The 14148-nt window shown below is 35.2% G+C and overlaps 1 protein-coding gene across 1 annotated transcript in view; it reads right to left on the minus strand.

Moving 5' to 3' along the window:
* OTOGL (otogelin like) overlaps positions 1–14148 on the minus strand; it is a 404189-nt gene that overhangs the window by 36817 nt on the left and 353224 nt on the right. The window contains exons 39-46 of the mRNA XM_064376937.1: positions 11001–11080; positions 10633–10701; positions 6731–6804; positions 3587–3764; positions 3148–3290; positions 2878–2901; positions 2694–2786; positions 497–686 (exon numbers count right to left, since the gene is read on the minus strand). Of these exons, the coding sequence (XP_064233007.1) occupies positions 497–686; positions 2694–2786; positions 2878–2901; positions 3148–3290; positions 3587–3764; positions 6731–6804; positions 10633–10701; positions 11001–11080 (851 nt within the window). The remainder of the gene's footprint in view (positions 1–496; positions 687–2693; positions 2787–2877; positions 2902–3147; positions 3291–3586; positions 3765–6730; positions 6805–10632; positions 10702–11000; positions 11081–14148) is intronic.

The following is a 14148-nucleotide window of genomic DNA, read 5'->3' on the forward strand; positions in this document are numbered from 1 at the left end:
GTTGTGTTCTTTCAAGATAACTTAAGTAAGTTTTCCCTGATTTCAAGCTTTTAAAAAACATTAAGAGGAAACAAAGACATGTAAGCCTTTCAAGTTTCTATGCCTCATTTGTATCACTTATAAATTGAGATAACACTAGTATCTATGTACTAGATCTTAAAATTACGTGAGTTAAAATATGTAACATAATGCCTTATGCTTCATTAACGCCTAATAAAGATGAGCTAGTGGAAATACAAACAGCATTGTAGTAATAGCAGTAAGCATATATTTTCATAAAATACCCAAATTGAAGTGTTATTTCCTGCGTCTTAGCACATTTATAGAAAATTCATTGCTTCCTTCAGTGTTTACATAGGAACTGAAAGTTAATACCATTATCTCAAATATGAAAATGGGGCAACAGGGTCCAAAATGTCCAAAAATGGGGCAACAGGGTCTATAGTGTGAATAGAAAAAAAATAGACAAAATCAAGATTTGAAGGGCAGCACTCACCGCACAGTCCTTCTGTGTAGGATGATAAGTTAAATCGGGAGCTAAAATGAATGTCTATGATTCCTGTAAGATGAGACCACTTTATGATTAGTCCAGCTGGAGTAGTAATTACATACATTGAACCAGAATCCTCTATGGACAGTTCCTGATTTGAAAAGGGCAAAGGCACAACAATGGAATCCACTTCCACCTAGAATAACATAAATACACCTGTTATGAAATGCTAACTTAAATGTACAAATTAGGAGAATACAGATTATTCCATTTATTCTTATTTAATGTAAACTATTTTTTAATGTTTTTTTAAAATGTATTTCTTACTGCTGCCACAGCTTCTTAGAACTTTTAAGCTCTTTTATTATTCCTTTGCTGTGCCTTGCTCTAGTCAATATTTGTTCTAATCTCATTGCTTTTCATTTTCCTCAAAATTTAACTTTCTTCCATGTTATGTACACTTTTATGTATGTTCCCTTCAATCTATGTTTATATTGATAACACCATCCTTCTAATATGAATTTAAGATAATGTTATTTTCCAGATGTTTTCCTTAATCTGGATTCTTTCTTTGATATTCCAAATAACTGCTTACTTAACTACAATTCTCTTAACAATAATCTGTTAGGCTTCTTAAAGATCAAGATTCCCAGTGATTCTACTTTCTAGGCTTGCATTGGATTATACACTGTATTTTTAGCATGTACTAAATATATATATGCAGTCTATACAGGCATTTGATAATACTAATGTAGGCAGTCCAAGGATTACACTTCGAAAAACAGTGCTTTAAATAATGGCAATGACATGAAACCATGAGCTATAACTAGCAGTAAATTTCTTGAAGTTATGCCTCACCAACCAATCAATGTCTCATCTTTATATTTGATTTACATTGCTGTCCTTGAGCTGAAACATACTTCCTTTCTCTTCCCTCTTTCTACTTATTCTTTAAGATTTGTGACCTCCTACAATAAAGACCTATTTGACCTGCCTATAAACTATAAAACATTAAATTATTCTTCTCTTTTTATTTCTATGATATCTTGGTCATAATTCTATCACTGTACCTCCTATTGCTCTCTAATCAGCAGATAATTACATTATGCAAATTATGCACAAGTATAAGTTACTTGAGATCAGGACCTATGTTGTTTATCATGTTAAACTCTCACTAAGTGATTTTCAAAAATAATTTGTCATTAGCTGAATACAGTGCCTGACCAGTGAAGGACCAGTGATGAGTTCATCTGGGGCCAAAAAATAAGTCCTTCCACCCAAATGCTCCAAATAATGACATTGATCAGCCTTGTGTTTATTTCGCACCTACTTGCTGTAAGAATATCAACCTCATCAAACTCAAAGGTCTATGCAAATGCTATCATTCAAAAAAAGTACCTCATTGATATATTTTGTTTTACTTAATTAAATCTTTTAAATATCTTCTGACATTTTTTGGCTCATTTTAATATATTATTTTCAGTCTAGAATCTAAGGACCTATGCTAACAGGTGGAATTATTTCCAGAAAGCACATAGAACCTCAGTCATTTTAAGAAAAATCTTTACACATTACATTTATATATATATATGTATTTTAGAGAGAACAACTTAGAACTGAGTGAAGTACTCAGTTCATAACACACTTCTGTTTGGCAAACATATAGTCCTTGGGATAAGAGGTTTTCCTGCAAAACCAAATGGCTTGTATCATTCTTCCTTAATTTATTTCAAAAAAGTTAAATTTTTTTCATATTTTTCTTATTTTAGCTATCATTTATTCACTGAAAAATTAGTGGTGTCAACACTTCAAATCCACTCCTTCCATCTGTTCTTCCCTTAATGGTCTTTATTCTGGTGTTCCTGGCTACTAAAATTTTCAACATTATCATCCCTCTCCTTCATATCATTTCCACTCTGTCTGATTTGAAATATGATATTAACTCTGACACAAAGAAGACTGGCTAATCACATTAAATCAGAAGTCGCTAGAGTATTTAACATGGTCCATGCAGTTAACCTCACAAGAGAAAATATTTGCAATAACTGGCACATTACTGAGAGAGAAATATAATATTAAGAAACATTTTTATATTGTCTATGAAATGATTATTATATATAATAACAATCAAATTCCACTGATAATACTTGATTTTTCCTCTTATTGGAAAAAATGAGAAAAAAATTTAACTTTGTGTTCTTACCTTTCTTGTTAACCGATTGACAATTATTTTATGTATAGATGTTGTCATATTTAACTTTTTAAAACAAAGTCCAGAAATTCTTCCAGAGGAAGCCTTAATTTGAAAAAAAATAAAATTTCTTGGAGTTAAACATAATTGCAGTGATAAACAAAATGAATGTACTAAACATTTTGCAAATACTCACTAGCTTTTTTAATGAGTTTCCATTCTGGAAAAAAATAAAGAAATAATTTTAAGTGAATTATTTGACTTTTTAAAACATTATTTGAATTAATATTATATGCCTGTAAATAGATTCATATGAAAGATTTTCAGAGATGTTTCTGAAACATTATCATAAGACCAATCTCAGTGAATTCTTGAGCTCCTTCCTTCTATGAGAATCCCTGATGTCGCAATAGACATCAGCTATAGATTTATGACAAAGTGACTGCAAAAATGAATTATGACCCACCTGATTCACGGAACATTTTTCGATATGAGCAATTATAATTTCACCAGGAATTCTTACTAAGATATAAGAAGCCATGCTATATAATGCTGCATTATTTCCATCAAATGTAATAATGCTCAGTTCCGACAACATGGAACACCGACCTAAAAAAATTGTGGAAAGTGGATTCAGTCTATTAACTATTTCTATTTTTATTAATAATTGCTTTTTTAAAAAAAAATCTGTTAAATTAGCTTTATTATGTTTGACAGGAAGCAACTCTAAAAGTCACATACTGTGAACCAAAAGCACGGTGTATACAAAATCAAAAAATTTTGAGAAAACTCAACTTTGGATTGATGAGGTGAAAGGTTAAAAAAGTAACAATCTCTCCAGATCAAACAAACAAACAAACAAACAAACAATCAAAAAGATCACCATTTAGGAAATGCAAACTTACAAGGACATTCCCACTCAGGGCAGCAGATATCACTGTTCACTTGAACTGGCCTTCCTCGGAAACCACAGTCAGGCATTTCCACGTCCTTTGGGCAATTAAGAGACCAGTTGTATAACTGCCATTCCATATTAAGGCATATGTATTGGCTACAATTATAAACAGGATCAAATTGCTGAGGCTGTTAATGAAAAAAAAAATTAGTGGATTTTTTTCCATTCTCAACTAATGTTTTTAATTGATTTTTAAATTTCACATTCATATTGCCCATGGCGTACATTTATTAAATACAGAAACTTTTGAAAGATAATTAAAATTTCACTACAACTTTTTGTTGCTGTACCCTTCCTATAACACTCAATACATATTTAATTTAAGTTTTACCTTAATACTGATTGGCTATCAGATTGCCCATATATTCAAACATCTGAAGAAAACAATGTTCTCCTAAATTCCCTAGATTAGTTTTTTGCAAGCAAATTTATACAATGACAGCTGACCTTGCACATTATGTTGTGTAAAGCCAGTATATGAATATTTCTTCCATTAATGTCAACTTAAAAATTACAACTTAATGCTATCTAAATACTATCTAAACTTTTATTAATACTATCTAAATATTATCTAAACAATACTATCTAAACTTTTATTAAAAGTTAATAAATAACATCAGTTTGACAGTACCTAGAGTATATAATTATAAATTAATTTTTACATGTAACTCAAAATGTCTAGGTAAAAAAATAATAAATAAGTGGTAGATTTTTCAAAGTTTATAAATCATATTCCATTTAAATTATGGTAACAATTATAGCAATGCTAAACTAGACATTATTCTAATTTACCCATTTCATTCTCATAACCCTCTGAGGTAGATACTATTATTTTATATTTATTTTATAGATGAGTAAACAGGATAGGAGTTAATTTGCGCAAGGTCCCACAGCTAGAAGGTAGTAGAGTCAGCATCTAAGTCCCGGCATTGTTACTCAGGAATCTGTCCTCTTGACCACCACTCTCTACTGCATGTCTGGGGATTTCGGAATAAATGTTAACAACTATTTAGCAACTATTACATACCATACACTAATAAAATATCTTCTTTCATTTGCTTCTCCCTAAATCTTTTGGATCAATTTCTATCATTCCAATATAATACATGATTTTAAAATAAGGTTAAGAGAAATTAGTAATTTTTTAAATAGTAAGACTCTTAAGTGAGGACTTCAAAATTTAAGAGTCCAATTTTCCAAAATTTTCTGTGTAAAAGTTGTACCAACTCTCAGGTATTGACCTTACTTTTCATTTAGCAAGAAAAATAAAAGCAATTAGAAGAGAACTATGGCACAGACATCTAAACCATCTAAAAGATTTTAAACCTACCACTCTATTGAAACTCTTTTTAACAAGATCATGAACAACTCACACTGCTAAATCCAATGATCAATTCTCAGGTCTCATCTTAGACCTATTAATATATTCAGTTTAGGTTATTACTCCAAATATTACGTTATAATTATTTTTCCTTGGATTTCAGATTACCTGCAGCCTCCTATATTTTCTCCTATTTCTCTGGTTAACATTATTTGCATGTCTGTCATCTTCTCTCAGCCTATGAAAGTTGTAGTGACCCTTTTCACTTCTCTATCTGCACTTGCTCCCTTTATAATCTCACTCAGTCCTATACCATTTATCCACTGAGAAGTCCCAAAATTTTTTCTCAGCATGACCTATATATACTCCATATATGTCCACGAAAGCTGTAGGTCCACAGCTTTTTGCTGTCTGTGAGGAATCTCAAGCTTCACATGGCAAAACTGAACTAGTGATTATACCCACCCCAGATAGTCACTCCTCATGATTTCTCCATCCTGGTTGACACCAACCTTTTAGTTGCTCAAGGCAAAAGTCTTAGAATCTTTGTTGCTTTCCTTTTACTGATACTTCACATACAATCTTTCAGTAAGTTCTGTGGCCTCTACCTTCAAAATATATCCAGGTTACAGGCACTTTTCACCATCTTCACTGCTATCACCTGAGCCAGGCCAGCATCATCTCTGGCCTAAGTTCCTGCAATAGCCTCCTAACCAGTTCTATTGTCTCCTTATACCTAATCCACAATACAGCAGCCAAAATGATCTTGAAACTACTCAGATAGTGTAATTCTTTGACTCAAAAATATACAGCATCTTCCCATGTCATTTAGAACAAAAGCCACAGTCTTTACAATACAAGGTCTAACATAATCTACTTTATTGTCTACTATTTTATTCCTTTCTTGCTTACTGGTCTCCTTGTCATTCTTTTAACACGTGAGGTACATTCTTGCCTCAAGGCCCTTGCACTTGCTGGTCCCTCTGCCTGGAACATTGTTGCCCCAGTCCTCTACATTGTTCACTTTCTCAACATTTGCAGATCTTTTCCTTAGAAGTCACCTTACCAGTGAAGATTTCCCAGCCATCTTATTAGAAATAGTATTATTTTTCTCCTGACCAGCACCTTCTGTCATTTTATATAAGTTCATTTATTTTGCTTATTGGCTATCTCAGAAACTCCAATAGAATGTAAACTCTGGAAAAGCAGAAATGTTTGCCTACTTTTATATTTTTCCATAGGATCTGAATAGTGAACAATGCCTGGCCAGAAATGGTGTTGAATAAATATTGGTTGAATAAATAACTCGCTTATCAGAGCAAATGGTATATTTGAAATAAGAAAATCTCCGCCCAAGTCTTAGCAGAGAAAACTACTAGCTCTAGAGGCCAACAGCTTTTACCTTTTTCTCTTACCAGTGTATGTCTAACATCTTGCACAGTGACTGACATTGAGTAGATGCTTAATATTTTATGAATGCCTGATTCACAGAGAAATCCATACTAGATAACTCTTTATTAAGAAATCACACTTAAAATCTTTTTTCAATTTTGTTTTTCTTAGTGTGACTAGAAGCTAATTAATAAGAAATATCTGAAAGAGTTAAGAAAATACAATTGTTCCAATGAAATGCGTATTTCTTATCATCTTTTAGCAAGGATAGACTAGAGAACATACCAAAAAAACTTTAGCAGCTTTTGGATATTGACACAGAAATTTAAGAGAATGACATATGGAAATGACAAAGAATTAGAAGGTATTGTCCAGTCATACCTCACATTCCAAGCCTGTAGTTGCTGTTAGCATATCAAACACAGTGATGTCTGATGGAGTAATCATTTCCAAAACTGTCAGAAATGAAAATGTAATCCTCATTAGTGGAATCGTTTATCATGTAAGGAATTGACATGTGACAGACACTGTGCTAAGAAATTTTATATAGATTATTTCACATATTCCTTCCTAGAATCCTGTGATGTTGGTAATAATAGTATTGACATTTTACAGATGAGGAAACTAAGCTGCAGAGAAATAAGGCTGTTAAGTGGCAGAGGCAGAATCTGGACTCGGAAATGAATTCTGATTCCAGAAATTTGACTTTTAATCACCGTTCGATAAACACCTTCACCATCTTAATGGTGCCAACAGAATTGTTGAACAGGTTACAGATAAATTAATATATCACTAACCATTCCTCGGGAGTTAAAAATTTTGTTGCATTGTGAAAATACATAATGAGGTTGACTCCTTTATTTTGGTGAACCTTGAGACTGTGTTCTTTGTAAGCAGAATAGATGTTGCTGTGGACCATGTGGAGACCCTAGTTGATGGGTGTGGTTTAGAGGTGACCCATGGAAAAGGGAGATGTGATTGGTAAACACAATTGTGAGGCACCTACTAAAGGTGCCAATATTAGAGGTCTCTCTAAAATATTCAGTCTGAAAGATTACAGAAGAGCCACAATGAATGGCTGAAATTATTCTCAGCTATAATTGCAGTGCCCACAATTGATAGTGTTTAAAAATAAACTCATTAGTTTCCTATTGCTGCTTTAACAAATTACCACAAATTTAGTGGCTTAAAACAACACCAATGTATTAGCTGTTCTGGATCTCAATGTAGCCATTTCTCAATGTATACATATTTCAAAACAACATGTCAATAAATATATACAATCTTTGTCAATTTTTAAACTTAATTAGTTTGTAAACAAAAGAAGTCCTAAAATCAAGCTATCAGTTGGACTGCATTCCTTCTGGAGGCTCTAAGGAGACTGTTTCCTGGTCTCTTCCAAATTCTATGAACTACCTGCACTTGACTCATGGTCCCTTCCTTTACCTTCAAAACCACAGCACAATAGATTCAAATCAATCTCTCTCTCTTCCCCTTCTTCTTTCCCTTTAATTCCCCTTCTTTCCTCTAATTCTGCTGTCACATCACCTTCTCCGACTCTAACTCTCTTGCCTCTCTAAGGACATCTGTGATTACACTGGCATCACATGAATATTCCAGTATAATTTCCCCATCTCATGATCCAGGCATAAGCCAGTCAGCATCTTAATTTAGCCACATCTACAGCCATATAAGGTCATATATTCATAAATTCTGGAAACTAAGACATGAACATTTTTGGAGAACCATTTTTCAGCATACCACAATGACATTTTATAAACTTTTACTTTTTCTGGCTTTGCACAGTGGCTCTCACCTGTAATTCCAGCACTTTGGGAAGCCAAGGCGGTTAAATCACTTGATGCTAGGAGTTTGAGACCAGCCTGGCCAGCATGGTGAAACCCCATCTCTACTAAAAATACAAAACTAGCCAGGCGTGTTGGCGGGCACCTGTAATCCCAGCTACTCAGGAAGCTGAGGCAGGAGAATCACTTGAACCCAGGAGGTGGAGGTTGCAGTGAGCCAAGATCATGCCACTACACTCCAGCCTGGGTGACAGAGTGAGACTCCATCTCAAAAAAAAAATTCTAATGACTGGGAATTTCACTGGTCTTAATGAAGGAGTCCATTGTTATCTAAAATCATCAAAGGCTTATAAACATTATCTGGGTGTGGACTTACAATGACCAAGCTGTCTTGATAACTGTAGCTTTGTGATGTCTTCAAACTGAGAATTACGAGGCCTCCAAATTAGTTATATTTCAAGATTGTTTTGGCTGCTCTAGGATGCTTGTACTTCCTTATGAATTTAGGGTTAACTTATCAATTTCTGCAAAGAAGTATCTTGGATTTTGATAAGGATTGTATTGCATCTATAAATACAATTTGGGAGTACTGCTGTCATAACAATATCAACTCTACCAATCCATGAATATGGAATTTCTTCAGCTTCTTAATTCTATCAATAATGTTTTATAGCTTTTATTGTACAAGTTTTACACTTCTTTTGCTACATATATTCTAAGCATTTTATTCTTTTTGATACTACTACAAATGCATTTGTTTCCTCCATTTCATTTTCAGATTGTTCAAGGCTAGTATATAGAAATATAATTGATTTTTGTGTATTGCTCTTATATTCTGCAAACTTGCTGAACTCATATATTATTGCTAATAGTTTTGAGTAGATCTCTCAGAATAATCTAAGATTATATCATCTGCAATTATAAATAGCTTTATTTTTCTTATTTTTGAGGATAATGAAATATAGTTAGTATTATCTACATATAATTGTGGTGATTTAAATCATTTTAGACATTTGAGATATATGTTGAATATTAATTTACAAGACATAAGAGAACTCAAAGTAGAGAGCAACACTTAGAATCATTAACAGTCTATGCCCTAGATGTTAAATCATGCAACCTTATTTCATAGACTTATTCCCCTTATAAATTGAATGACGTAGGTGAAGTAACTCCACCTTCTCCCAAAGCATGCTTTAAACTATACTAAATTCACTGATGCCTAAAATTTCACAACAATATAGTAATTCCTCATCTCTACGAGGGTAATATCTCTCTCATAGGGCTCTTATCAAGATTAAATATATGACAAATGCTTAATCCAATACCTGGCATATAATTAGTACACAAATGGTAGCTAACCAGAGAAGCAGTGGTACTAGTGATGGCTGTAGTAAGGCTATTCATTCTTTTTTAAAAATCCAGTTTCTTACCGTGAGTCCTTTGTGATCTACTCCTGATAATCTCTTTCACACCATCTTTTGGCACAAGTCCCCTCAAACTGCACATTCAAGACACACTGACCTGCTTAGGATTCCTTCATGTGACATATTCCTTCTTACTTCCAGACTTTGCACATGCTGTCCTTCTAATAGGAGCATATGTCCCCTTCTCCTAGCCTACCCAACTCCTATCTTCGATTAACCTCCTGAGACCTCCAAAATAAATATGGTGGCCCACCTGTGGGCTGCTTGTATTTACCCCTGTTGTAAGATTGCCGTAACCTCTGGTCTATCAGCAGTTTTAGGGTAGCGGCTGTGACTTGTTTACCATACCTCCTCACTGAATGCCAGGACAGTGCCTGGTAGAGTTGATGCTCAATTAAACCTTGTCAAATAAACTGAAAGAATAAATATCTGAACTTGACCTACATTATAACACCTTGAGGAATAATACTGTAAGTTTGTCGAGCCTCACTGTGAGTGGATTATTAAATCCTTTCCAGAGGCCAGTTTCAAAGTGCGGGAGGAAAGCAGGGCTAGGAGCCCAGAATGCTTCTTCCAGAGCCTGAGACAGAATGCAAACACAGAAATAAAGGCAGAAAAGGAAACCCTGATTTACGTCTATGTTTCATTAGAGCCAATTTAATCACCGTGAAAATTTAGGAAGGATTTAATCAAACCTAAAAGTAGAATTTAGGTTTTTAGATGTGAGGGAAGGCCAAGGAATCTATACGAACTGACATGAAGAACGAGGTGGATCAAAAGTAGAAGCCATTCAGAAAATGAGGCATGCAGCCCAGCGCAATGTGGCTCACGCCTGTAACCCCAGCACTTTGGGGGGCTCAGGCAGAAGAATCCTTTAAGGCTAGAAGTTCTAGAAAACATGGCATGCTGAGCCAATGAATGAGCTTAATGAACAAAAGTGACTGTTGGGTTTCCAAGCCCATAGGGTAATATTAATAATAGCAGCTGTGATAAATGTACCAATATTCAAATTACATAATGCTACTTTTGTTGTCAAAAATTGTAACAATACCTGTTAACATGGGTACAGTTGGCTTAGTTGGTGGTATTAATGCTGGTTCTGTGGGAATCACAGGTATGCCTACAAAGAAACAAAGATGCTCTTTTTAAAACTGTATTTGCTTAAAATGAGATCCACATATTTCATAGAGGGTTCTTTAGCTTCAAGGAAAATGTTTTGGGAAAGAGAATGTAAGAAGGATGTTAGTGGAAGATCTACACGATTTAAAAAGTAATTAGAGAAAAAAACCGCTATGTAAGGGATATTGAAGAAGAATCTTGATTGTCTGTCTAAAACTTCTGTTTACAACCAATTGCCTCAGAGAGAAAATATGCAAGCATATCATTTTTCAGAGTAAATTAAGCAAGTTTCACACTTACAGTCTCCTGGATAAACACACTTGAGGGTGACCTCATCAAGGATCATATTTTTAGGGCAGTAGGGCAAGCATCCTTCAACCCTTTACATGAAAAAAAGAGTAAATCAAAGTGAAAAAAAGTTCGAAATACCAAAAAAGGACTACATTTAACATATGCAACTAAGATATATTCTTCCTAAAATGCTTCTATATACCCTTGTCAAGCACTAAGAACTGCTCCACCTGCTACCAATACATCATACTTCATTTTATAAAATCACGAGCTAGAGGATAAGAGAACAGCATTAAGATTAAGGCAGAACTTGAACACAGAATATTCAAACCATATACTTATGTTTGGGGTACACTAAGGCCATGTTGCATAAGTCAGTGGAAATGTGGAAGAATAACTTATTAAGATTATGTTGTTGTTGTTGCTGCTGTTGGTGGTGGTGGTGGTGGTGGTGACAGGGCCTTACTCTGTCACCCAGGCTACAGATGTGACCTTGGTTCACTGTAGCCTCATCCTCCTGGGCCCAGGTGATCTTCCCACCTCAGCCTCCCGAGTAGCTGGGACTACAGGCATGTGCCACCATGCCTGGCTAATTTTTTTTCTATTTTTTTGTAGAGATAGGGTTTTGTCATGTTGCCCAGGCTGCTCTTGAATTCCTGGGCTCAAGCAATCAGCCCGTCTCGGCCTCCCAAAGTGTTGGGATTACAGGCATGAACCCCATCACCTGGCCAATTTATTCAGATTTTAATCTGTATTGATTGCACTGTTGCTTTCCACTCATATTCCCCTCATATCCAAGCAGATTGGCTTGCTCTTTGACGCTATCCTTGCCTTGACAGTATTTGTAGAACAAATAGAGCATCTTCAGTGGCTCTCCCTGCCTGTTATTAAATCCTAAACTCACTGAAAAGATACTAGTGCTCTCTAGGTAGAAGGGCTGAACACGGTTGTAGTTCTTTTGAGAACAGGGAGAGGAAGGAACAGAAGCTATAGTTTTCAAGAATATTAGGGCCTGTGCCCAAATCTGGGGCAGTGCCCTGAAAGAACATGGTTGTATAAGAGCCTGAAAAGATTCAGTTTCAAGCCCTAGGATGTCTGGCCTTGGTAAGAATCCCCAGTCCTTGTTTGGAGCACAGAAGCCAAGGGAGAGTCTCAAATTTCAAGAGGCCATGTTGTAGGCCGAAGACAGGAGGGAACATGAGAACACTTTTCTTCTAAAGGAATGGAGACAAAATAATGACTAAGAGTACATTTTCTTCATGTCCAATTAAGGCTCAATTTATTCTAAATCAAAGGAAAAAAATATAATCCTTCAGGTGCAACCAACTGTAATTATTATACTACAGAGAATTCATGCAGATACTGTTATAAAAAGGCTTGCTCGTCTGCCTCTAGAATATTCTAGCAGTTTTTAATGATATATTTAAATATTTTAAAAACATTTCCATTGCCTCATCTGTAAAGAATTTGAACTAAGAGTGTTGAAGGCTTCATTTCATTCCAGATGGAAACAAACTAACTCAACACTAAAGGTAAATGCTGCCCAGAAGACCCTTGTTCTTGTAGGCAAATCCAGGCAACACATTTTAAAGACCAAGAAAAGTTAACTTCTGTCTTAATGAGGTTTAATGAAACACATTTAGCCATCTCTTGGATACCTCCTTCACAATTGACTTTTAAAAACACAAACAGCTCAGTTTATATAACTAATTGTTTATTTCATAAAATGAAGTTGAGTAATAAAACTTCAACTAGCATACGATATTTTTATTCTCTTCTAAACTTTGTGAAGTGGAAGAAAACAGAAAAAGGAAAGTTACTGAATCACTGAAAGCAAGGACTAGTTATTCATTATTTAATTGTGTCAAAATCAATTTTTATGCAACTCAATTATTTTGCGGCTTTTTTATGCAAGTCGAAACCACAGCCATCCTTGTACAATACTTTTCAAAAAACCATTAACTTGTTCCTTAAAATGCTTTATTGTCAACATAGCAGGTTTGCTTTCTTCTATCATACAATTGGTATTCTACACAATTTCTAACTGATAAGTTTAATGCCTCAGATGCAAAATGGTTCTTATAATAGGTATATTAGATAATAAGAATAACAGTATCTACATATGTGCTCTATGTATACTATTTGTCAACTTTTCTTATAAAAGCTGTAATTTTTCAATGAAACATTTTTATTCTAAACACTTGCTATGTGCCAGAAACTGCAATCACCTAGAACAAGAGTGCTGGTTCTGTAGCGGACTTGGAGGAGGAGGTGCAAGGGCACGTTAAAGCCCCAGCTTAGTACTTGAATCCCCCATCAAGTACTGCAGGTATGAGGCGTAATAATTAGCCACTTTGGTACAGGTAAAGTACAAGGAAAAAGAAATGAAGGTAGAGATGAGAATCGGCTGGACAAGGGCAAAGTTTCATCCTGAGTCTCTTCTCTGCACGCCAGCCATACAGAAAGAGAAACTTATGGACAGCTACAGACAAATACACTGGAAGCATTAAGGATCAGGGTTCTACCACCCCAGAAACTGGTCATGCCACAGAAGTCATAAACTAGCCAAATGCCAATTGAAAATGTAGCTCAACGTCTTCCCCAGTGCCTGGCCAGCTGTGCCTGCTGCTGTGTTCCTTCCTTCCCCACATGCCCTCCCCACTGCTTAGCCTCACCCCAGGGCCACTGTTGCATGCTCTCATCCTGATGGTTACCAGAAGAGGCAGGAAATAGATTTCTGAGTGGGAGAAGTTCAAATGAATGATGAAGACTTCAGAAGAAAATAAGTGATTGTTTTCATTTTTAAGAAACTAAACAGAAATATCACGTTCCTTCCTCTGATCCCACAGCACTTCACATACAACAGAGTGTAGCAGTCCAAACCCTGGCACTACTGCTTACAAACTGTGTGACCAGGGAGCCACAGTGGCTCAGGCCACTTGTCTTGGCAATTGAGGAGATGAGGCTGTGGGTTTGAGGCCAGCCTGGACAACTTAAGAACATCTCATTGATTTAAAAAAAAAAAAAAAAAAAAAGTATGTGACCAGGGCAAATTGTGTTGCTTCTCTGTGCCTCAGCTGGTTTCTCCTCTGGGAATGGGAATAAGGAGATTACCCATTTTATAGCACTTGGCACATAGTTCGTGTTTACTGTAAAT

This window comes from Aotus nancymaae, unplaced genomic scaffold (genome assembly GCF_030222135.1).
Source record: "Aotus nancymaae isolate 86718 unplaced genomic scaffold, 86718_ANA_hifiasm-v0.15.2.pri h1tg000016l, whole genome shotgun sequence".
Classification (NCBI taxonomy): domain Eukaryota; kingdom Metazoa; phylum Chordata; class Mammalia; order Primates; family Aotidae; genus Aotus; species Aotus nancymaae.